Raw genomic sequence first — 26,113 nt, 5'->3', positions numbered from 1 at the left:
CAAACTTTGATGCACGGGAACACTGGAACAGGGGAAGTTTTAATTGTGGAGCATGATAAACGTGTCGTCCTGACAAGTTTATGATTGTGAAAAATAGCAAGTTGTTTTTAAGTTTATTCGATAGTCAACGTTATGTAATATATGCGAAAATGTTTGTCCGACAAAAATGTTGGGCATTTTAACGAGTCTGACACGTAGAACATGTCACATCACAGGAATTATGTTGGTGATGAATAGCAGCCTGATTTTTGCATGAGAGTTTAATGAAAGGTTAAAAAAGCAATTGGAAGTTCTGTCCGACAAAATTAATGGGAAGTTTTCGTAGTCGGACATTCTAAACAGGTAAGATATAGACAAAAATTCTGGTGATAAATAGCTTTCCGACAAAGATGAAATTTAATTAAGTAAATTATTCCTTACCCAGAATGACTGTTGTCGGAAAAAAATAAGGGGTAGATTTTGTAGTCGGACAATTTAAAAAAATAATTTTTGAAATTTCAATAAGGGGTGATTATTCTATTTCAAAAGTACCTGCAATCAATTACAATCGATATCTTTCGATTTATCTCAACATCATTTAGATATCTCACTGTAATACATTTATAGTAGATCAGGCAAATTATATTATGGATTGAGTGGTCTAGCTATCTTTGTCTGCCACATGCGCGGGATCGCTTGGTTAAAAGAGATAGATAGACCACCTATCGACTTTTTGCACTGTATTCCCTGTCTACCCTTATGTCTATGAATACATTTCCATTTAAGAAAAACTGTCACTTTTGACAATAATTCATAATAAATTGCAATCGTAACTTCAAATTTAAACTAATCGATTTATTTTGGCAGCAATTATTTCTTGCCATGTGACATATTAATTACATTATTATTTCATTTGTAGAGAGTTGAGAAAAATTACGTTATACAATTTTAGTAATAATTTATTTAGGTACCCTTTTTCAATCAAGCAAAGCATTATAGCACGAAGAATGATATTCAATAGAACTTTCACAATTATCTGGCAACTGAACCTCATTGAATTGATGACCAAGTATTTTACTGACTTTATAAAATTTTCGAAAATTACTCAAAAATGTTCCGTTGAATGGTTTCACTTTTGATCTGGCGACTTAAAATTTAAACTGTTGACACTCAAAAATAGACACAAAAACACTCCATAGTTAATATAAATTTTAACTTCCAACACACGTGGTAAACAGAAACTCAGAGACCATGTACTTTCAAATACTACTTTGTTTAGCACAAAGTGTCACACTGACAAATTCAGCCTTCTAATACATACTTCTAAGCATAATGTGTCATATTTACGTCTATTCTTATAAGCACCGAAGTTTTAGACTCTTCACATTTTTCAATGTCGTTTACAGGGTTAAGATTTGAGTATGGAAAAAAATGTATACAACGTTTTTTGTAGGAAATTTTCCGTACTTTCTGATGCGCCTAATTAGAAAACCCTAAGAGATTGCTTTCACATGTTCTTTGACATTTTTTATTTTCATTTTGAGAATATCTAGAACAAACTCCACCCAAAAAAATAATTCTTTTGCAATATATACATGCATTGATACTTACCTTACTGTTTTTGGAGTGTGCATGTATATATATGCACATGCAAATATGTGAATATAAATAATAATGTACAACTAAAATAGCTTTATCAATATGTGACTAAGTCATTCTGAAAAAATGTTTTTTATTTATTTCCTTAGATTTGCCCAAACTTTTTGTCCGACATGTAACTTTTTGCGTTACAAAATATAATTTGTACAGAAACAAATCAAAATTAGCTTGCTATTTATCACCAACATTTTTGTTTATATCTTACATGTTTAGAATGTCCGACTAGGAAAATTTCCCATTCATTTTGTCCGACAGAACTTCCAATTGCTTTTTTAACCTTTCATTAAACTCTCATGCAAAAATCAGACTGCTATTCATCACCAACATAGTTCCTGTGATGTGACATGTTCTACGTGTCGGACTCGTTAAAATGCCCAACATTTTTGTCGGACAAACATTTTTTCATATATTATATAACGTTGGCTATTGAATAAACTTAAAAACAACTTGCTATTTTTCACCATCATAAACTTGTCAGGACGACACGTTTATCATGCTCCACCATTAAAACTTCCCCTGTTTCAGTTTTCACGTGCATCAATGTTTGTCCGACTAGACAACGTTAAGCTATTAACAAATTTTCAGCTTGCTATTAATCAACTTTTTTTTCTTACGCGGGATCCAGGTCTATGTGTTTTTATCTTTAAAGATGTGTAATTCGTTTAAAATTATGCAATAGGTATTTCAATAAATTTCAAAAAAATAATTTTAGTAAACAAATAGTAAATACATAAATACTATTAGGTTGGATTATTTTAAATACTGTAAATCACAATCACAAACGAGTTCTTATTATCTGTTATTATTCCGTAGTGCGTACGATGTTGCCGGTTTATTAAAATTTCTAAACATTAAAATACAGGTATATGGAAAACAATGTTATCTTTTTTTTGGAAACGGTCAACTTTAGAAAAAAATGGTATAGGACTTTTTTGTTCTAAATTGTGTATTCTCTTCATTAACGTGAGTAAAAATATAACATCAACTATTCAGTCTCAACAAGATCCCATTTCCTATCTCCCTAATTCAAAAATTGTCTCGAATTCATTCTTTATAAGACCAATCTATAAATCTGAATTGATCCAAACGATCAATAGTATCAAAAGCAAATCATCTTGTAGTACTGATGGACTATCCATAAAAATGTTCTCAAATCTCACAGATAATGTGTTAGAACTCCTCGTGTCACTAATTAATGATTCCTTTGAAAACGGTAAATTTCCAGAGTGCCTAAAGACAGCCATTATTATTCCTCTTCATAAAGGTGGCGAAAAATATAATGCCTGCAACTATAGACCTATTGCCCTACTACCGGTACTCTCCAAAATTGTTGAGAGGCTCATAAAAACCCGACTTATGTCCTTTCTCTTTGATAACAATATTTTATCACAAAATCAGTTCGGCTTCTTAACTAATAAATGCACAACTGATGCCATGTTTTCTGTACTTCACGAGGTTTACCAAGCACTAAACAATAATTTTTATACTGCCACTGTTTTCTGTGACTATTCCAAAGCTTTTGATTGTGTAAATCACAACATTTTGATTAAAAAACTTAATTACTATGGAATTCGAGGTATTTCTTTGAATTGGTTCAAATCTTACTTAGATAATAGGAAACAATTGGTTAGAGCAAATGATACTGACTCTAGTCTCAAAAACATTATATGTGGAGTACCACAAGGTTCAGTATTGGGTCCTCTACTTTTCCTGATCTTTATAAATGACATTACTAATTTAAAAATCGATGGAAAAATTTTTCTTTTTGCTGATGATACCAGTATCACTTGGAGCAACTCAACTATTGCAACTCTTCATGCAACTATAACTTCTGATCTTCTTACGATAAAAACCTGGTCTGACTCTAATTTACTCTCCTTTAACGTGGATAAAACGGTAGCATTATCATATAAAGGTGCTCTTCAACCCCTGCTTGTGAATAGCAGCCAGATCTCTACCGTTGATTCTGTAAAATTTCTTGGTATTCTTTTAGACAGCAACCTCAAATGGTCCCTTCATATCGATTTGTTAAGTAAGAAACTCGCCTCGGCCTGCTATGCCAAAAGATCTGTTTCGAAGGAACTCAATTTAGCATCTTCTAAAATAACATATTTTTCTTTATTCGAGTCTCATCTTCGATATGGTCTTCCTTTTTGGGGGTCTAGTACAGCTGCCCAATTTGATGTTATTTTCAAATTACAAAAAAGAGCAATAAGATATCTGTTTGGCCTCAGAAGAACAACCCATTGCAGAAGTTACTTTAAAGATCACGAAATTTTAACTCTTCCATCTTTGTATATTTTAGAAACTGTTTGCTTAATTCGTAAACACATGCATGTCTTTCCAGCAAGGCCTTATCATGACTACTCCACCAGAAATTCAACTTTTGATGTCTATTTACCGATCCCGTCTTCTGAGTTAGTAAAGAAATCTATACTATATTCCGCAAAAAAACTATACAACCATCTCCCTTTACAACTCAAATCTGCAACATCCTTTCTCAAGTTCCGTAAAATGACAAAAGCTCATTTATCTAAAAGACCATATTATTCAGTAGAAGAGTTTCTTAATGACTAAGAAATCACAGTAATGTACAAGTAACTAAAGTGTATTTATCTATATTTGGGTGTCACATACAGCAGCTTAAACTTATTAGTTCCTTTGTTTGTGTTTTATTATATTATGTTGTATGTTCAATTTTGCAATTTATAGTAATTTTGCAATATATTGGTTTTTGTTTTTTTACTTCACTTTTTTTAACTTGTTTATATTTTTTTATTGACGATTTATCTAATTTTATAAAATTGTATTTGTTATTGTTATGTATATCTTTTTCGTGAATCTATGTTAAGCTTTGTCCATAAAATTGTATAATTTTCAGTGACAATAAAGCATATTTCTATTCTATTCTATACTCTCCATACCTTAAAGGAACGCACTATTTTCCGGGACACCCTGTATTGTATTGTTTTTATGTATTGATCGTTTTTATTTTTGTATTATCGTATTATTGTATTAGTAACAGTATGAGTATCAGTATGATTACTGATACTCAAATACAAAAGTAATCGTAGTAATCAAAGTAACGAATAACGTAAATGATCACTTTATACAAAAGTAGGTAACAATTGATAACGAATACTTTTTCAGTTCCAAAGTTAAAGAGAGGGGAGTACGCAACGATAGTTGAATAAAAAGCAATGTTGCCGGTTTTAGCGCTTCCTTCACTGTGGTACAGTCGAACCCGTTTATTGGAATAGCCTTCGTGACAAGCAAAAGTATTCCTGTAACCGAGATATTCTAATAACCGATCATTTTTGGTTAGTACAAACGTTTCGGGACCTCAAATTTCTATTCCTTAAACCGGGATATTCCTATAACCGGTATTCTAATAAGCGGGTTCGACTGTATATCTAATTAAACAGTAAACGCACTGTATCACTTACCTAATGTTTTCACATTTAACAAATACCCTGGAACCAAAGACTTCGCTGTAGGGCGCTACTTGTTCTTGACTAGAATTCTGTGGTTTGACACTCGAAGTGTAATTGGGATGAAGCTCGAATATTTTATGGCGATTTTCTTTCCTTAAACTTGCTATACTATGATCAGTCTCTCGCGCGTACTTCATTAATTGTGGATTCATGCTTTGTTCGAGCCCTTTTAATGTTCCGCAGGGTTGGATTTGAGGTAATGGTGATGGAGTGCTTCGTTCTGAAAATGATATTCTTACATATATATTCTTTGTCTTACTTATTTTTATAAAAACTTACCTCGTTCCAAAGATGCTGCACGGTTTTCTTCTTGAACTTTGTTTTGCTGGACTACTGAGCTTAATTTACTGAGCCAATCTTTAAAATCTGTGTCATTTTCTGAAGCTAATACATACGATTTATGTCCAGAAGTCATTCTCAATTCAAAACAGAATCTCCCTCGTTTTAAGTTCTAAAACACATGGATATTTGATTGTGAATGGGTAAAATCTTACATATTAACAAAATTATAGTATAATGACATATTTTCTGAGACCTTCAGACCCTGTTGAACGCTGTAAACAGCAAATGTACAACAAAAATTAATATTGAAGACTCAGTACTAAAATTAGATAACAAAATCCTGGAATAATTTAGATATCTGGGTAGCTGGATTGACTGCAGGGTTGAAAGTGATAAGGAAATTTCGACCAGAATAAAACTTGCACGAAAAAGCTTTATTAGCTGGAGTTCTGTATTGTGCAGTAGAAGTATGCCATTGACCACACATCTAAGAGTATTGAAGTGCTATGTCTGGTCCGTTTTGTTCTATGGATGTGAAACCTAGACAACAAAAATTAAAAATCTTAACAAATTAGAAGCATTCGAGTTGTGGTGTTACCACCAAATGCTCAGTATCCCGTGGACAGCACACATATCTAACGAACCTGTGCTAGAGACCATGCACAAAGAGCAAGAATTGATCAACATTATAAAAATGAGAAATGTTCAACACTTCGGTCGTATAATGAGCGGAATGGGACGTTTCATCGCCGCCGGTTCATCGCCGTCTGTTTCATCGCCGTCCGTTTCATCGCCAGTTAGTCAGTTGGCAAAAACTTATGACAATTAAAAAGATAATAGTACATTGTTTACCGGGTAGGAAAAGCTTAACATTCCTGGACGACTGTGAAGATTGCTAAGTCGAGGCGCAAGCCGAGACTTAGCAACACAGAGTCCAGGAATGTGGCTTTTCCTACGAGGTAAACATACTATTTTTCCGCAAATCGTTTAAAATTCGACAGATATTGATTGATTAAAAAAAAACGCGATAATTTTATTCCCAAATAAATGGTACTTTGAAAACCTAATAAAATTACTTGGGTTACTATGGAAACGTATTGAGGTTGAATTGTCAAACTTGACGCTTATAAATTTAATTGCTGGTGTTCTCGAAAGTAAAATGATAAGTGATGATGAAATTTCCATTCCTGGGACTCCTCCAGAGCTGGTTGAGGCAGTGAATACTGCTTCATTAGAATTATTGCCAAAGAAATCAAGAGAAAAGTACGAAAATGCATACAGACGTTTTATGGATTATCGCATGAGTAAAAATACGAGTTCTTTCTCAGAAAATGTTGTAATGGCATACTTCCTAGACCTTTGTTTAAAGATGAAATCTTCAACATTATGGGCCAATTATTCAATGCTGAAGTCAACCCTTGCACTTAAACACAATGTATATATATCTACATACTCAAAACTTCGTTCTTTATTGAAACGGCAAGCTCAAGGTTATAGGGCAAAGAAATCTAAGATTTTAACGAAGGAAGAAATTGAAAAATTTATCCAGGAAGCTCCAGATAAAGAAAATTTAATGATTAAGGTAATTTACAAGGTTTTAATAGCAATGTGTTTTCTATCATTTATGTAGAACACTAACAACTGTACGGAAATATCATTTCCTTACAGTAAGGAAATGACATTTCCTTACAGTAAGGAAGTCCTGACTTTTTCTTCAAGAAATTTTGACAGGAATGTCAAAATTTCCTGGCGATTTGCGGAAAAAAATATTATTGAAGTTATACTTCTTTACGATCGAGAGTGAAATTTTATAATCCCGGGCGCATGCGCACACAGACAGTATGTAGTTCGTTACTGATCTTTCAAGATATGTATGTATCAGCGCCGTCAGCGCAAATAAGTCATTAAAAGGATATATTAGTGTTTTTAGTAAATGTATTATTTATTATAATTTTTGTGTCTTTGGATTTGTCTTCCTCGGGAATAAGATACTTTATAATAATAGTAACTATATTTAAAGTATTTTTGTATACTTCACTTGGTCTATTAAATTTGTCGGTATGTATGAGAAATCTTATAACCTGTCAAAGCAAAGGGAATATAGCTCAGTCGTAGAGCGTGTGACCGAAGATCGAGAGGTCCCGGGTTCAAATTCCGGACGATTCATATTCTTTTTTTTTTTAATTTTTGGTATCATTTTCATAAAAAAATTTTAAGAGTGGTAGGTAAGAAAGTTAGTTTAATATTTAACTAAAATACAAATAACATGTTAAGTATATTTCTTTGAAATTATAAATAGAAGTATAAATTCTTACGTGCGTACAAAGTACACACACATTCTTTTTTATATTAATTTACTGTTCTATTTCTACTTCCCCTAAATTTGATACTAAATAGTATTAAATGGCCTTGTAGAAATATATATGTTCAAATTTATGTAGTGTCAGGTTAGGTTACGTTAGGTCATTTCCTAGAATTCCTAATTAATATTAAAAATAGATAATAAATGTAACTGTAGAAAATTGGTCGGAAATTTGGAAATAAATCAGTTAGCGATTAATTAACTGGCGATGAATCGGCCGGCGATGAATCGACCGGCGATGAATCGGCCGGCGATGAACTGGCGGCGATGAAACGTCCTAGACTGTATAATGAGAGGACCTAAATATCGCATGCTCCAGTTGATCAGTCAGGGCAAAATTGAAGGAAAACGCTGAGTCGGAAAAAAAACAACTGCCGTGGCTGCGTAACATTAGACAATGGATAGGTCGAACAGTCGAGGAATTGTTTCATATAGCTGCCGACCGAGAAAAATTTCATCAGCTTGTTAATATGACGATAGCCAACGCTTAAAAACAAGCACGGCACACAAAGAAGAAGATATTTTCTGGTGATCTGGAATAATTTCTTTCCTTCGAAACTGACCTACAAAATATATGTCCACTTACCTTAACAACATCCGTACAAAAATCCATAACAATTGTCAATTTTGCTTCCCCTTTCTTCTCATCCTTATACATCTCTAAAATGTACGTCCCATCCACTTCCTGTCGCAAATAACAATACCTCCGTTTGAAACTTTTGGAACCAATATTAACAAAAGACTTCTCCGATCCTATTTCCGGGCCTTTCAGCAGAAACCCCTCCTTGGTGATATTGTCCAATCTCGGCTTTAAATCGTCTACCGCGTCTGTATCAATGTCGATCTCGTAGGTTTGTTCTTGCAGCTTGTTCTCTTGGGGTTTCAAAGGAAGGTCAGCGTAACTGCCAGAGTAAGCGTTGTATTTATAATGAATCAGGTTCCAACTGCAGGAATAGTTGTTGATGCATTGTTTGGTAAGTAGATTACATTTTTCTGTTTCGTTTTCTGAAGGAAACGCCTCGGATAAGGTACGCAATCTTCTTGGTAAAATAACTTGCTAGAAAAAACAACAATAATGGGATAATAGGTCTAAAATATAGTGACATAAATCAATTTTAAGAAATCTAAGTAGATAGAGTAAGTTCCAAAAATTATAGCACTTCCATAATCATTTAAGGCGGGTTGACACGATCCAAGTGTACCTACTTGATTAAAGTCTGCTTGGAGACTCTGTGTGTGTAACACTTGAAAAAGCTACTTTGATCATGTCACCTGTTTCTGCAAGTACATCTGTATCAACAGGTTCTATCTAAGCTAAGTAGGACACTGGCCAACTTACTTGGAATCAAGTAGTGTCGAATGGTAATATTAAAATGGCGTCAGTGTCGGAAAATCAAAAACAAGAAGTAAACACAAAAAGAAAATGGTCTGAAAAGGAGAGCGTTCGATTCTTGGAGTTATAAGAAACTGAAGAAGCAGTTTGGAATGTACGGATAAAGGAATATAAAAATAAGGATGATATAATACATACAATAGATACAACGAATGAATATTAATGAATTTCCTTACTGAAAATGGGGTATTAAAAAATTAATGCCATGCAAACTACTTCTAAACAGGAAGCCGAAAAAATTAAAGCATCAAATACAACAGGTGCGTCAACTGAAGACATTTATGTGCCAAGTATAACGTGGTTTGAAATTGCAAATCGATTTCTATGTGATATAATGAAGATCAGAAAAATATTATCTAATCTGGTAAATGATTAGGTGTAATAATAGTTTTTCATATTTCTAGTATGTTAATTATTAATAAGTAATAAAGGCATCAATGTATTTGATATGTTTATTCACTTTACCAAAAACTGATAAATACACACATACACAGTCACATATTGTACAATAAGTTTTAAATTATGGAAAAGTCTAATAATTAATGTATCATGTAGTTTTGCCAAGATACCACACCAGCATCTGCAAAATATATCAGTCATTGACTGGGTCAAGTACACTTGTTCAAGTGCACTTGGTCCAAGTTGTAATCCAAGCATTATTGGATCGTGTCAATCAGCTTTTATAGAAAATACCGAGGAATCACTGAATTACAATATACAATTTTTTGGAATATAGTAAATTGTAAGAGAAATAATTTTGATATTCCCAGTTGCATGTTGTGTTTTAAATGAGAAAATTATTAAAGAGAATACCAACATTTTTTTATTTATTTAACAAATAACAGTTTTACTTACAGAAATGTCATCTGGAGGATGCAGCAGCAGTTCTCTCTCTGGATCATTTTGAAGGACTGTTTTGTTTTGAATTAGAAGTTTTTCAAAATCTAGAGGTTCTATCCTATGAGGTTTATTCTGAAAAATCATTTGGACTTAATATATTATGGTATATGACATATGACATAATATGTTGTTATATGTATGCAGTTAAGAGGCTACATCAGAGTGTCATCAATATTTTTTTTTTCGAAAGTTCTGTGAACTTTTAACAGTGTGGCAACAGTGCATCGGCAGTATGACTGTGACACTATACTATCAAAAGCGGCACAATATTGTGATATTACAGTCAAACCTGCCATATCCGGATCAATGTGGCGACAGACCGATCCGGATATGAAAAAATCCGGATATCAAGACCACAACTTCTTATATAGTCTCTGAAACGTTTTCTCCTTCATACATATAATACATTATTTCGTCATCTTTTAGTTCTTCTTTTAGTGCATTGTCCAACAGCAGGACTGCCTTTCTCGGTAGATTTCGGTAGATCCGGACGGCACAGAACCATCTGGATATGGGGAGGTCCGGATATGGCAGGTTGTACTGTATAACAATAATTATACTCATATGCGTGCTAAATGTTGCCAAGTCAGTCATGTGACACAAAATTTAGGCATGGGATAAAAAAGTTTATTTGAAGAAAGTGTATTTTTTTGTTCTTCTTAATGGCGGTACAGGCTCGTTTTGGTAATATTTTATTTAATTATAGAGTAATTTCCACATACTAACATATTTCTCAAATTGGGCTCTGTACTGACATTCTTTACTATATTACGAATATGTGTGCCAAATATCTCGACAAAATATTCAAAATTAAAGCTGCAGTCTTGGAACGTGTTTTCTGTGCTCTGATGTTGCCTCTTAAGGGTCAAGACTGATATTGGGTATATGGTATATCATATTTTTATGATATTTTATACTGTCAGTCATATTTGTATATAAGGTTTTGAGTGATCTTATGGATTGTTCTGATATTCCGGAATTGCTTGGTCTGAGGGTGGAAAATTTACACACAAGAGACATATTGTTGTTTCATATGGGAATTCATGCTATAAACTATGGGTACAAAAGCCCTTTGGCTAGACTTCGCAGAAGTTGAAACGAATTTTGCATTTCACATGATTTATTGGGGTCTTCAGTTAAAAAACTTACGAGGCATTTAGACCGTTTTCTTAGTTGATTCAACTGTGTATTTTGTCATTTCATACTATGTATTTTGTATTTTTAAAATTAGTATAGGTTGTATTAATATTTAGTTAACTAAAAACAAGATTTTGTGTCACCTTGTACAAATACTTTGGAAAATTTTTGTATAAACAATTATCTCATATTTAACAAAATTGATATTCTTGTTTTGAAACTGATAGTGTTTATACAAAGATAAAACTGGTGCATCTGAATGAAACAATTTCCTAAATACATACATAAAATTAATTGGAACATGATTGGAACTTGTGCCAAAAAAATTGTTTTGTTTTTAAAATCTAGTTCCTAGAGATCAGTACAGTTGCACTTATTTATATCCTTTAGCAGTCTATTCTTTTAAGCACCAAAGTGTATATTTAGAAAATCAGTGCACCTATGGAAGTGGGTGTAACACTAAAAGGAATAAAAATAATTGCTTAAAAATAGAACATTGTAGCTGAACTCAAAATTGAACCTATAATGACTTTCGTCGATCTAAATGTATGTAGACAAATAGTTTTTTAGTAGACAGTTTCTCTAAGTTGAGGCTGTTCCAGGCTTGGTCAATCCACGAGTAAATTTTTACAATCCACTTTCACTCATTATTACCACTAATAGACTATTTTATAATCATATAATTCACATTAGTTACACCCATTTTTCAAATTGTTTTTAGATAGCTAAACATGGTGATCGATTTTTGGCGTTTATGCCATTTTTTTTTGTTGGAAATGAATAGCAGAAGTAAAAAAATAATGTTGTTACTAAAGAAAAATAATACAAAGCAGCACAAAATAATAAGACTGATTGTAATCTTAGTGATAAAAGTCCAGAGACTAGTGAGTTAAGTATATAAGCCGAATTTAATAAAACTGTATAGACTGACAGTAATTGTATTGACTATAATACTTCTATATTCCCCTTAGAAGCTTATAACCTTTATGATGTATATATTACAGAAGCTTTTAGCAATGATATTATTATCTTTGAAGAAACAAAAAATGCCATAGTAGATGAAGAAATATCATTTAGCCATGATTTCACATGTTTTAACTTATCAGCAGAATTGTTTGGATACAAGTATAATTATTCAGGATAAGGAAAATACAAGCAAGAAAATAAATGAGGATTTTGATCCAAATATTGAATGTAACAGTGATTATGAATTAGAATCCGTCGATTCAGAAACTGATGATTCTGATAAACAGGAGATAAATCCTGATGAGAAACTTTAGAACGTATTTTTGAGTAATTAAAAATTAAGGCTGTCAAAAATCTTCATAGTTTTACAATTTTCTTTGTTATTATTAACGCCAATTTTTAATTTTCGTTTTTTTTATTTTTCATTTATGGCATATTGATGGCTTAGTGTGAAAACCTCGTATCTCATTTTTTTTCGAAAATGACATTTTGGTGGTTTTAGTTTGAAAACCTTGTATCTGACGATTTACAACTGTTTGAAAAAATCCAAATACACTATACTATTTTCTACCGCCGAAAAAAGAAACCACATATATCAATTGCTCTCTTGATTTAGTGCGAATACCACATATATTTATAACCAAGAATTTGGTACTTAATTTGGAGTGTTTGTTTGAGAGATTCGACTTACAGAAATTTTTTTTGTGAACAACAAAAGGTAGTCCGGCATATAGAAACATTTTATGAACCTTAAATGAAAAGATTTGTATTGCATCAACCTAGTATTTGGAGGTGTGCAATAAGCTATGAAAAATGAAAACCTCGTAATAATAATAAACACAACCTCATTTGAGGTGAAAAACACGTATATCAAGATAGACGAGGTTATCATAGTTACTTGGGCAAAGGCTCTATATACTGCAAGGATATTTACGTGTTTTTCATAGTTAATATTTGTATTTACAATTTAATAGCAACATTTAACACTTTTAGCTCTGGGTCAATATCAGATATTTGTCTCAATGTGCTCGAATTAAAAATACGTAACATAATTTTTGTTTTTAGGTTATATTATGCAGAAAATCACTTTTTTGCCTCTCCTGTAAAATTGTAATTTAATGAGATACGAGGTTTTCACACTAAGCCATTGATATACACCTTTTAAGCATCATATTAGCTAACGTTACAGTGATGTGATCGACATAAACGCCACCCGGTAAGCTTGGCATATTTACCAGTGTTATATTTTGATTTGACATAAGCTCTATTTTTTTAGCTTTTAATTTCTATCAGACAGTAGTTTAAGCCACATTAATGTTCAAATAATATTGAAATTTAAAAAAAAAATCACCAATTTTTTGAGCCACTGTGCAGATAAAGTGAATTGGTAAAAATACAAATAATCAGTTTCTTGGGTTTCTTGAAAAATCAAGTTAATGTTGTTTATGCATTTTGGCTTGATAGCGTCAATTTATACTGTGTTACTTCAAAAATTAAATATAACTTATGTACTATGATAAACTGCTAGGATGTATTATTGCCCTCATTTCTTGTGCAAATTGTGTAGGTATATTTCTTAAATATGTCTCTAAAATGTGTAGAACTGCACAGTAATTTTTTTTATCAATAAAACAGGATTTTTTGTTTGTTATTTGGAAAAATTTTTGGCATAAACAATTATCTCATATTTTACAAAATTGATATTCTTGTTTTGAAACTGATAATTTGATAATGTTTATACAAAGATAAAACTGGTGCCTCTGAATGAAACAATTTCCTAAATACATAAAATTAATTGGAACATGGTTGGAACCTGTGCCAAAAAAATTGTTTTGATTTTAAAATCTAGTTCCTAGAGATCAGTACAGTCGCACTTATTTTTATCCTTTACCAGTCTATTCTCTTAAGCACCAAAGTGTATATTTCGAAAATCAGTGCACCAATGGAAGTGGGTGTAACACTAAAAGGAATAAAAATAAGAGCTTAAAAATAGAACATCATCGCTGAACTCAAAATTTAACCTATAATGGCTTTCGTCGATCTAAATGTATGTAGACAAATAGTTTTTTGAGTATGTTTCCGAAGGCTTTCACTTACTTGCACTGCGCTTTCCCTAACTACTTGTGAGACAGTTTCTCTAAGTTGAGCCGCTGTTCCAGGCTTGGTCAATCCACGAGTAAATTTCCTTTCACTCATAATTACCACTAATAGACTATTTTATAATCAATCGTATATTTCACATTATTTACACCCATTTTTCTTACATTTTCCACTAAATTGACCGAACATGTTCAAGGCATTGCAGTACCAAAATACAGTCGCAAAAACAAAAATTTTGGGAACGACTTTACGAAACATGCATCGCAAATTTGATGGATGTTTTACGAAAGATGCTAATCAATGTTTACGTTAAAAAAATAAAATGTGGCTAAGTTTATTTCAGCGTGTTTAAATAAACAAAAAGCCCTTAATTAACTTTTAACGAACCGTTTACTTGTTACGTCATTAATTGACAAAAGTGTCAAGTGTCTAAGTCGAAGTGTCATTATTAGAAATAGAATTAATTACTTTGGTTATCATGTGCTAAATAACATTACTTTGCGTATTTTAACAGAAAAAAACCAATAATGTAAATCTATTTTTACCATAGTGAGTATATTTCATTAATTTAATTGAATGGTAGAGTTTACACTTAACCTTAATCTATCTAATACAAGTGAGTATGTCTGCGTTATTGTTTTATATAATTAATATTTTGTTGAAAGTAAATTAATGAAAACATAACATTTTAAACAAAATGTTTAATAATAATTTAAATATGTAATTATTTAATTATTAAAAATCTGACAACTGTCATAACTCCATTTAATTTTTTGGACTTGTACGTTAAAGGTTGTACATCTTCTATTGACATGTCCTTATAGTAGGAGAGCTGGTAGATATTTTTGAGAAGGTAATTAAGGCATTTTGAAATGTTTTCAGGTACCTCTTCCATAATATTCTAATACAAAAATGCAGACCTGGCTGGAGGGTAGCGGTCATTTAACATCCCCTAAAAAGTTTTATTACAAAATATATCTTTGAGGCAACTTGTATTTTTTTTTAATTTGAATATTCAAAAATTAAGAAAAGAAACAAGCCAGGCGATTTACCAAGAATTTTAACATTGCAAGATGCTTGTAAGACTATTTTTTAAATAATTACAAAAAATATGGTTGAGGCAAGTTGCTATTTTGACAGGGTATTTTTATTATTAAAACTAAATATTCTAAAAAACATAGGTGCGAGTGAAAAGCATTATTAAGCTGCAATGTGAGATAGAACGTATGTCGACAGCTATTTGCGTCCAAACACTATTGGGACCGTGCAAGTTCGGCAAAGCGACCCCTATTTCTTCGCTCTGTACTTTTATTCGCACTTTTAATTATATTGGCCAATTATATTGGTCCTGGTTACTGGATAATTGTCAAGGCCATAGTCCAAAAAAATAGTAAGAAGAAAAAATAAGATTCAGGTTATGTTATGAAAACATGAACAATTGTATGTAGTAAATAAAATTAGTTATTAAAATACAGTATTGCACTCAAAATACAATTAATTAAATTTACCTTTATATAATAATTGCATATCATATCAATATTGTGGAGCAATATATAATTTTTCTGCTTCATTGACAGAAGGTATGAAATATACGTCAATTTGACAATTTCAATTGACAATATGAATTATTTAAGATAGTTGCAATATTTCTCCGCGACTCGCGCACGGTCGTTTCTCGTTTCCCTTCCAAGTACTTGCACACCGCGAATAGACATAGACTATAGTATTTGTTGCGTCCTTGATTGCAGCGATTCCATTGGCTCGAGCAAAATCACGTGACCTGGCTATACCCATGCTGTTGTGCTTCAAAATTTTGAGTAATGATTGTATATTTTAGATTTCTCAGATTTTTTTTTATTTTAAAAGGAGATAATGAAAAATACTAAAAAATAAATTTTGCAAATATTAATAGAAGAAATTAAATTTAATACTATAAAAATATACAGCATGGTGCAAATGAAAGAAATAAATTGGTCATTTCGTAGGACTTTAAGGAAAAATCCTGAAACAGATCAATTTTTATTTTTAAATTTCGATTTTTTGACATCCTATATCATACTTGTGGCGTCATCCATCTGACAATAGGGGTCGTGTGCTAACTTATTTGCAAGGTTATTCATCTTATTTTATTCTTTAAGATCAAATGTTAAAGGGCTCTAGTTCATGGTTCTCGCAGAAAAATTTACGCTGTAAACGTTTCTATTTCGGTAGTTTTTATGCTACAAAAATGATAAAAGGAGTAAAATATTTGATATAGAATAAACTAAATTTTGGTTCTGTACGTTCTGTATCATTTTATAATCAGAGTTACAATCAAAAGAAAATGTTTACGAATATTTTAAAAATTCTAATTTTGTAAAATTACGTTTTTTTAAATATACATTCTAAACCCGTCAAAATTTTTGTGCTCATTACTTATGCTTAAATAAAGAAAGTTGTATAGGGATTACTATAAATTATAATTTTTGTGGAAATGGCGTACCTACCTATGATTTATTTTTTACTTTTTCCAAAAAAATTAGATGAGGTCTATTTTTTCTGTTTTCTGTTTCTATTTCATCATAACTTGCTTAATTTTGATGCTATTACTTCTTCTGGAGCTCATTTGATTAGTATGGGCCATTCCACGAACATACGCCTGTTTTGGATCACTTCGACAACGAATATTTTACTGTGCAAAATAAGAAGAACGAAAGTAAATTGCAAATTACATTGTTGTTTATTGGAATAATTATTAGCGCCATTTACTTTCGTACTTCTTATGTTGCACAGTAAAATATTCGTTGTCGAAGTAATCCAAAACAGGCGTATGTTCGTGGAATGGCCCATATTCCTGAGTACTTTGACAGTATTTAATAAATATTTTATAAAATGCTTCGTTTTCCTATTATTTGAGCTTGAATACTTAGAGTTGAGTAGGGGAGACCGGGGCTAGTTGTCACAGTTTTTGGTTCTGGCTCTGTAACTCAGATACATTTTATTTTTTTTTAAACCAAACTTTCTCCAAACAATGAGTTGGTATGTAGGCTACTCATTCATATTTGTTTAAAATTCTAGGTAGCAGCAGTTAAAATGGTAAGATGGTTTAACCTTCGACAGGATTTGTGTGACAACATGCCCCTAGATGGGGCATGTTGTCACAGTACCTGGGGCAAATTGTCACAGTATTACAAAAATAAAGTAAACAAGAAATAAAACGTTTTTATTCGAAGAAGAACTCACAAACTTAGGAAAAACTGCATATCTTCCTCAGAGTTACAATTGTGGCACACATAAAATTGGTTTCCATTGGTGCAGTCTGTATGTGTCCATTGTTTGCATGCTGTACATTGAATCTAACTCAATAGAAGCAGTATAAACTTAAGAAGTAAGAATGTCTTACTTCAATATGGGTTAAATCAAAGTACATATCAGAAGCTTTTTTCAAATATTTTTCTAGTTCGATTTCTTCCCTCTCATAGAACACGAGTCGAGAGTTTTTGTATCCCATTGGACAGTTCTATTGGTCTCTGGAAGTCTTTTGATAAATCTTGCTAAACTCCGATAATATATACCAAAATCTCGTGCACCTTTCCTAATAGATATTATATATTCCTCATTTCTTACAGCTTCTGCTGCTCTCAAGAAAACATCCAAAGGTGGACTCAAGAAAACATCCAAAGGTGGAGTAACTCGATGGCTCTTTCGCTTGTATGTTCTAACCACCTGAAAGTAATTAGGTATCAAAAGAAATTAAAATTGTTTATTACATTATATGTACATTACTAAATTTTACCGAGCCGCTAACAAAAGCAGAGTCTGAGAAATAATAATTATGTTATTTGTAACACGGATTATAGTCTCAGAACGGCAACACTATAACAATCATTTTAATCCTGCAGGTATTAAATCGCTTTTTCACAAATACGTTTACTTTTGACAAATCCACAAATGATTTGCATTGTATTCACCACCAATCTAACTTGATTTTAATACGTTCTAAAATCATTTCAACAGATTTAAATGCTGCGGGGCAAGTTGTCACAGTGACATCTTGCCCCGTATAATTTGTGACAACTAGCCCCACATAAGCTTCTGTAACTGAATGTCAAATCAAAAATATTCAAATGAATAAATATATTAAAATATGCCTACATTGTAGTCTACAAGATTGACAGTACCCTTTAAAATATATTTTTCTTACCTTGGTTTCACAAATTCACTCACAGAACAAGATGATTGGATATTAAAAATTTTACATGAGAAGCGCCAAAACACATTTATACAAATAAGAGAAATAATTACTGGCCGATCTCTGAAATATTTTGTGTGGAATTGGTGATGAATAAGATCTTTTGAGTGTAGATGACACAGCTTGTTAATTTCAAAAATAAGGTAAAATCGGCATTGTGACAACTTACCCCTGTGACAACTAGCCCCGTTCTCCCCTACTCGCTGAAAAAAATATACATTCAGTTACCTATAACTCACTTTAAATTAATATTACAAGGTTTTCATGTAAAAAATGTGTTCAAGATTATTATTAACTTTAATTTTGATAATGATAACTTTTTTATAAAATTTTTTAAAGTTTTTGAGTTATTTATGGAAATCATGCATTTTTTAAGAAAAATTAAAATCTTTGATATTATTTAATAACTCAAAAAGTATTGATGTATTTTAATATAAAATTTATACAGGGTGTTTCATTAATAATTGTCCATATAGTAACTGGAGAAACCTTAGCACAAAATACGAAGATTTAACCTAGAACACTTAAAATACAATGTGGTTCCTTACTGAGTTACAGGGTGTTTTATCTAGAAATTTAAAAAATCTTTTTGCTCAGCATTTTCAAACTATTCGACGTATCCTTTTCATACTTGGCAGGTAGTATAGGTACTGTACAGACTATTAAATTATGTTAAACAAACGTTTCTGGCTATTACCAGAGGCGTCCGACGGGGGAAAGTGAATGGTTGACCCTTTCCAAATTCTACGCCACTGGCGAAATTGCTATTTTAGTTCAAGTTTTGGATTCTCCAATACTTTTTATGAAAATAATATACTCTTCATTCGTAACGATAAGGCATTAGTTTTCGAGATCATTAAAGTTAAAAATGAAACGACACGGTTATTTTGATTAGTGTATTGTGTCGCTTTATTTTTAATTTCAAATATCTCGAAAACTAATCATTTTATCGTGGTGAATAAAGAGTATAATATTTACATAAAAAGTATTTCAAAATCAAAAAATTACACTAAAATGGCAATTTCGTCAGTTGCATAGAATTTGGGAAGGGTCAACCAGCCACTATCCCCTGTCGTACGCCTCTGGTAGTGGATAGAAACGTTTATTTATTATCTTAATTTACTAGGGTGCACAGTATCTACACTTTCTGCCAAGTATAATAAGGATACGCCAAATAGTTTTAAAGTACTGGGTACAATATTTTTTTAAATTTTCATCATATGAATCATATCATAAATTAATCAAAATAACTGTGCCGTTTCATATTTAACTTCAAATATCTCGAAAACTAATGACTTTATCGTTAGCAATGAAAAGTATATTATTTACGTAGAAAGTATTGTTTAATCTAAAAATGGCACTAAAATAGTAATTCCTCCAGTGGCGTAGAATTTGAGAAGGATCAACCATTCACCATCCCCTGTCGTAGGCCTCTGGTAGTAGCTAGAAACGTTTGTTTATCATAATTTAGTAGGGTGTCTAGTAGTCGCACTTTCATGCTGAGCCAAAATAGTTTTTAAATTTTTAGATAAAACACCCTGTTACTATATTATGGAGAATTATTAATGAAACACCCTGTATAACAGATGTTGCTTATAATTTTTCTCTCAATAGATTTATGGGGTTATTTTTAATAAAATTATTTTCATCTACGGAAACGAGTGGCATTCCCAGGGTAAATGCACAAGTTGGCATCATGTCACTTTTGTTTCTTGAGTTATCTTCTAACTACTCACCAGTTTTCATGAAAATCGATGGAGGTTCAACGAAATGGTAGGTGAAAACCTTCGGTGACTGCACTAAATACCTCAAACACTACTTTTACCCAAAAATTTCTACCCGCTCTCGGACCATTCAACCTTTAAATTAATTAACTTTTGTTTTGTATATTTTTATTTATGTTAGAGCCTGTTCACATGACAGGCGCTTAACGCGCGATTACAACTACATACATTTTATTTGAAGCTGTTCACATGCTAACGCGCGTTTTAATGACTTAAAAAATTTACTATCATTTGTATGGATATGTCGCTCTAAAAATGCTCTTGTCTGATTTGATTTAATTGTAGCTGATTGTAACATGATTTTAGATTCTATGACGAAAATGCTGTCCTAATTATCTGCGACCTGTGTTACAAAATCCTCAAAGATTTGTAAGATGGAAGACGACCTAGACGACAAAATATTCTACCAAACATACGTTTCACATATGAAAATCATGTCACGAGTATCATGGACTGTTCCCTTAAAACTCTCTCACATAACATTCTCTTCACAAATTTGGAGGCAGCTGAAAATCTACGTCTTCAAGCCGGAGTTTTTGATTTTTGGTATGATGATATTTTTTGTATTCATATACATTCAAGCTGTAGATGAATGGAGTCGAAGTTTATTGGGAAAGTTCCAGTATAGTATCGGTAAGGCAACATCTAAATCCAAAATCGAGAAGCTTAGCTTTTTCAGTAATACCAACATCGAAAAATCCAGTTGGGAGATGAAGGTAGGTACCATTGCAGCTTACGCTCTACAGGGAAGACGACCAAAAATGGAAGACAGGTTTGTGATAAACGATAATATCAGTAATACAGGGGTTGCGTTATTTGCTGTGTTTGATGGGCATGGGGGAGAATTTGCTGCTACATACGCCAAAGAAAAGCTTATGCAGAACTTATTTAATAAAGTCATAGAAATTAAAGGTATAATATCTGGGGATTCAACCAAACGTGTAGTACCTGAAGAAGAAAAGGATGAGGAAAAGAAAGATCCTGAAAAGCCAGTTACTCCTACTATTTCTCAGCGCAGGAAGAGTTTTAGAAGGACTAATTCAACCACAGACGAATGTATTGAAGGAACTAAAGAAATAACAGACTTGCAACTGTTATCAAAATTAGATAGCATAAAACCCATATCAAAATCTTCAAAGCCACTGAAAACAACCCCAAGCTTTAAAAAGGTGCCTGTCAATAATTATTTCGACAAATTTGGGATCGTGAATTATGAAAAATTATTAACAGATGAGGTACTAGCTGCAGATGAGAGACTACTAGAGATTGCAAAGAAAAGTTTAGATGTTGCAGGTACTACAGCCCTAATAGCCATATTAGAAGGCAATAGACTGATAGTAGCCAATGTTGGCGACTCTAGGGGAGTAATGTGTGATTCAAAAGGAAATGCTATTCCGTTATCTTTCGATCACAAACCTCAACAGATGAGGGAGCGTAAAAGAATCAAGGCAGCTGGGGGGTTTGTGTCTTTTAATGGGGTCTGGCGTGTGGCTGGCATCCTAGCTACATCTAGAGCACTGGGAGATTACCCACTTAAAGATAAGAAGCTAGTAATTGCTGAACCTGATATATTGACATTTGATTTACTGGATCACAAACCTTCGTTTCTTATTTTGGCAACGGATGGTTTGTGGGACACATTCTCGAATGAAGAGGCAGTGAATTTTATTAAAGAAAGATTGAATGAACCAGATTATGGTGCTAAAAGTCTGGCTTTACAGTCCTACTACAGGGGTTCTACTGATAACATAACTGTCATCATCATCAATTTTAAGAACCATGCCTTTAGTAAGTTTACTGCTAGTGCATCATGAATAGTAACGTAATGCAGCTGCTGTAAGGATGTCTGACTCATTTATGGACATCTTTATTATATTTAAATAATACTTTACTGTAGTACTTTTAAAGAAAAATGTTTTTTACATTCGTAAGTTTTAAATTTGTGTGGGACACTTCCCAATTTTTGTACATTATTTGATTTTGCTCACTGATTTATCTAGCAAGACATCAATTGACTAAATGTTTTTTGCATTATATAAAAGCTATGACAAAATATTTAGCTCAAACCTTTATAGATTTGGCTGTATACTTAAATTTTACAATTTGCGCAATCTGTGTATTTTGTTTTAAAGCAATTTAAAATTGTTCTGAAGCTATTTTCCTTGTGGGATCTTAATACAACTTACTATTTTTGTTGTGAATAAGTTTTAAGTAATTGTTCTTGTTTGTATTTTGAGAATGATTTCCGAAGTGCAAATTTAAACGTCAAATAAACTTATTTTAAAGTAAAATTGTGGTTCATTCCCAACAAAAATAGTAAAAAGTAATTTAAAAATGTGATTTCCATAATGTCATACAAAATATGTTAGATTTCCTGATTATTTAATTCTTATAACCCTTACCAGCCAAAATTATTTTTGGGTTTCGAAGTTTCACATTCATTTCTGACTATACTTCGTCTAATTTACTAACCGTTTCACGTCATCCGCGTCATAGCCTGTGACCTCGCATGATACCAACACGAAATATTTAGGCGGTAGGTGTGTTCTTTTTTAGAATCACTTTGCCGAGTCCACTGGAATTACAGCAACTATTAGACATATTTTAATATATACGCGTAGAAATAATATTTGAAGATTTCTATTAATGTTAACCTAAAGAAATACACAATAATATGTTGCATTTAATTTGTATAATTGGATTATAAAGCGTTTTTATGAAGCACATTTGTTCGGAACACACTGTACCTGTAATCGAACGAAGGTGACATTTTAGAATAATTTGGTAACATTTATTTGACAGTTGCGGTGATGACACTTCATATTTGTTTATATTCTTTACTATAAGTATCTGTTTTATTATATCTATCTACTGTTTTTATTATTTACTTTACTCTAAAAAGATCCTCTACTATAAAATATAAATTTCACCTAATTTTATCACGACTTGGAATAATCGAGGTATCTGACATCTGACAACTTTTTTAGTTGTTATTGTAGACATATACAAAGAAACCTACCGGCTTCTGCCAAGAGTTCGGAGCCGTTTTTTAATTATTAACAATGCAGTACAAGAACGCTTGCACTGCAAATCTTAAAAGATTATAACTTAATTCTTGTTCTCTATTTCTTAAGTTTTTACTGATTTACATTGAATATTAATTTGTTTTGTTGTATAATCCACGTTTACAATAATTATGTGATCTATTTTATTTAAAATGGATTCAGGATTTTTTTTATATTTTGGCAACTATGTCAACTTAGATCTCTGGCGTAGATAATGACGTGCAACGGTAAGTAAATTAGATGGACATTTACTGATAGAACTGTCAAATAAATCAATACAGAGTATTCCTTAGCAAAAGACCCCGTTCTCATGACAAGCACTTAACGCGCATTTTGATAACGCTTGATTACAACTAAATACATTTTACTTGAGACCGTTCACATGCTAACGCGCGTTTTAGGTCATTAAAACGCACGTTGGCGGGTGACGGCCTAAAATAAAATGTATGTAGTTTTGATCGCGCGTTAAGCGCCAGTCATGTGAACGCGCTCTGTTACTGTGACATCATCATCATCATCATCATCATCAGCCTCTCTCAATCCACTGCTGGACATAGGCCTCCCCTGTTTGTCTCCAAAGTGTTCTATCTTGTGCTTTTTGTATCCAGTTTTTTGTTGTCTTTCGTAAGTCGTCTTGCCATCGTATTGGTGGTCTTCCTCTGCTACGTTTATCGGCTCTTGGTCTCCATTCAACTAGTTTGCGAGTCCATCTTCCGTCCTTCATTCTGGCAACGTGTCCAGCCCATTTCCATTTTACTATCATACTGTGACAGCATCATATAAATCAATGCAGTGTCAAATAAATCAATGACAGAACTGACAAATAAATCAATGCAACATTGCCATGATCCCAAATGGGATCATCTGACTGGAAAGGGTTAATAAAAACTTTTAATATTATAAAGACACCTGATTACCACTGCAAAATTATTAACCATATACTGAAAAAAATACTCATATGCACTTGCTGGGTTGTGATATTACTTAATGTTTTACATGTTAGTAATCGAAATATGTTTGTTTTTATTGCATTGTTAAATAGTGCCAATCTTGTTCTGTTAATGGTTATTATGTGTACAAATTAAGATTGTCTTTAGTGCCAATAATTATTGTTTGAAACGTTGATTTTTCTTTGTAATAGCTGTGAAATAAATTTTATAATTATAGTATGTTTTTTTTAAGAGGAATTTTAAACAAGGTAAAACCCTAAATTAATAAATAAAATGTTTAGATTTTCTACGCCACTGGTACGTGGTCAGAAAATGTTGTTAACTTGACGTCAGTTGCAAATGACGTCATAGAATATGATCGTTGTCAAATTTCAAAATATTTTATAGCCCTAATGACGTATTATATGGCATACGTCATTACATAGCACCAGAACATTGAAATTTGGCAACGTGGCTAGAGGTCCTATAAAAATATCTGGGTTTACATTATCCATTTTGTTGGTTTTTAATACCTACTTTTCCAAGAAAAAGACGTTCTTATAGAGAAAGTGCTGTTCAAAAATATTTCTAGGACTTAAATATGGTGCTATGAAAAGGAGAGTTTTAAAAATAGCAAACAACAATAAAATACCAATGGGTTCAAGTTATGTGATATAATAGTGGACTTTTGTAGTTTGAGTCAAAATTTTTAAGTATAAGTTTAAACATTAACTGGTGAAATTGAAGTGGCATCAAATAGGGCAGTCAATGAGGTTATTTGGCTCCGAATTCCATCCTACTGCATCGATTTACTTGATATTTTCACAATTAGTAGAGAATAGCTCAAGAAGCAAAGTCTATATACCCGATGTCGATGTGCGCTTTTATCTTGGGGGTGGTTCCCACCCCTTCTGAGGGGTGGAAAATTTTTTGGTTAACATAACCATGGAAGTGGCTATAGAACCTAATTCTAAGCATAAACTGTTCAATATTTTTTTTAAAACTCAATAATTTTTGAGTTATTCGTTGTTGAAAATTGGTCGTTTTCACTGAAATGAAAAATGACATCTTTTCGGGCGGTTTTTTGCGAATACCTTCAAATATATGCATCTAACGAAAAAAACTATACAAAATATTTTTGTAGCTTATTAAAATACAAAGAGATTCGTTCCTTCATGTATCTTCTAGTTATTATACAAAAAGAGATATGGTAGGCGAGAAGAGTTTGTTTTTTTGGTGTATGTTGAAATCGGTGTATTCAACTTGAAATAAAAGAGAAACGGTCGATTTTAGTTGTATAATGCTACCAATACCTTTTGTAGCGATTGAAAAGACCTTTAGAATGAGCAACATTAAATGCCGATTGCATTCAAAGTAAGCGAGATATACTGCAAAAAAAATTGATCGACTAATGGAATTTAAAAAAAATGTGAAGTACTTAACATTTTTTGTACATTTAACCCCTCCATCAGAATTTAAATGCATCGTTTTCCTTCTACAATACTTTTTATTATAGTGTTATTTCTATGTTCAAAAAGTTGGACGAGTTTAAAATGAATAGTTTTTGAAAAAGATAAGATTAAATTATAGAGCGCATTTTTAAATTTTCTTAAGAATCTTCCTTTTTCTCCATGTAACTCGAAAATGATAAGAGATACGAAAAATAGGTACCAGACAAAAATGTAGGATTTTGTTGAATAAAAATTTTGTTTTGTGTTTCATTATTGTATCTCTTATCGTTTTCAAGTTACATGTAGAAAAAGAAGATTTTTAAGAAAATCTAAAAATGCGCTCTATAAATTGACCTTATTTTTTTTTTTCAAAAACCATTC

At 32.1% G+C, this 26,113-nt stretch overlaps 2 protein-coding genes across 5 annotated transcripts in view; one reads left to right on the top strand and one right to left on the bottom strand.

Annotated features, from left to right (window-relative positions):
• Positions 1-14,635, bottom strand: part of LOC114325394 (dedicator of cytokinesis protein 9) — a 57,904-nt gene extending 43,269 nt beyond the window's left edge. The window contains exons 1-5 of the mRNA XM_028273457.2: positions 14,270-14,635; positions 10,025-10,141; positions 8,363-8,833; positions 5,412-5,583; positions 5,085-5,352 (exon numbers count right to left, since the gene is read on the bottom strand). Of these exons, the coding sequence (XP_028129258.2) occupies positions 5,085-5,352; positions 5,412-5,583; positions 8,363-8,833; positions 10,025-10,141; positions 14,270-14,368 (1,127 nt within the window). The 5' untranslated portion in view covers positions 14,369-14,635. The remainder of the gene's footprint in view (positions 1-5,084; positions 5,353-5,411; positions 5,584-8,362; positions 8,834-10,024; positions 10,142-14,269) is intronic.
• LOC114325395 (protein phosphatase 1L) lies at positions 11,617-24,518 on the top strand. 4 transcript variants are annotated; one of them, XM_028273461.2, is made up of 2 exons: positions 11,617-11,752; positions 20,594-24,518. In XM_028273461.2, the coding sequence occupies exon 2, from the start codon at positions 20,662-20,664 to the stop codon at positions 22,099-22,101; it is 1,440 nt and encodes a 479-aa protein (XP_028129262.1). In that variant the 5' UTR covers positions 11,617-11,752; positions 20,594-20,661; the 3' UTR covers positions 22,102-24,518. The 4 variants fall into 4 exon arrangements, with proteins under 4 accessions (XP_028129262.1, XP_028129261.1, XP_028129259.1 ...); XM_028273460.2 differs by lacking the exon at positions 11,617-11,752 and adding an exon at positions 14,037-14,219; XM_028273458.2 differs by lacking the exon at positions 11,617-11,752 and adding an exon at positions 14,658-14,821.
• Positions 24,519-26,113: the final 1,595 nt, after the last annotated feature.

The sequence above is a fragment of the Diabrotica virgifera genome, chromosome 6 (genome assembly GCF_917563875.1).
Source record: "Diabrotica virgifera virgifera chromosome 6, PGI_DIABVI_V3a".
NCBI classification, from domain to species: domain Eukaryota; kingdom Metazoa; phylum Arthropoda; class Insecta; order Coleoptera; family Chrysomelidae; genus Diabrotica; species Diabrotica virgifera.
Note: the sequence above shows the minus strand (reverse complement) of the source record. Positions and strands in the feature narration are given on the sequence as shown.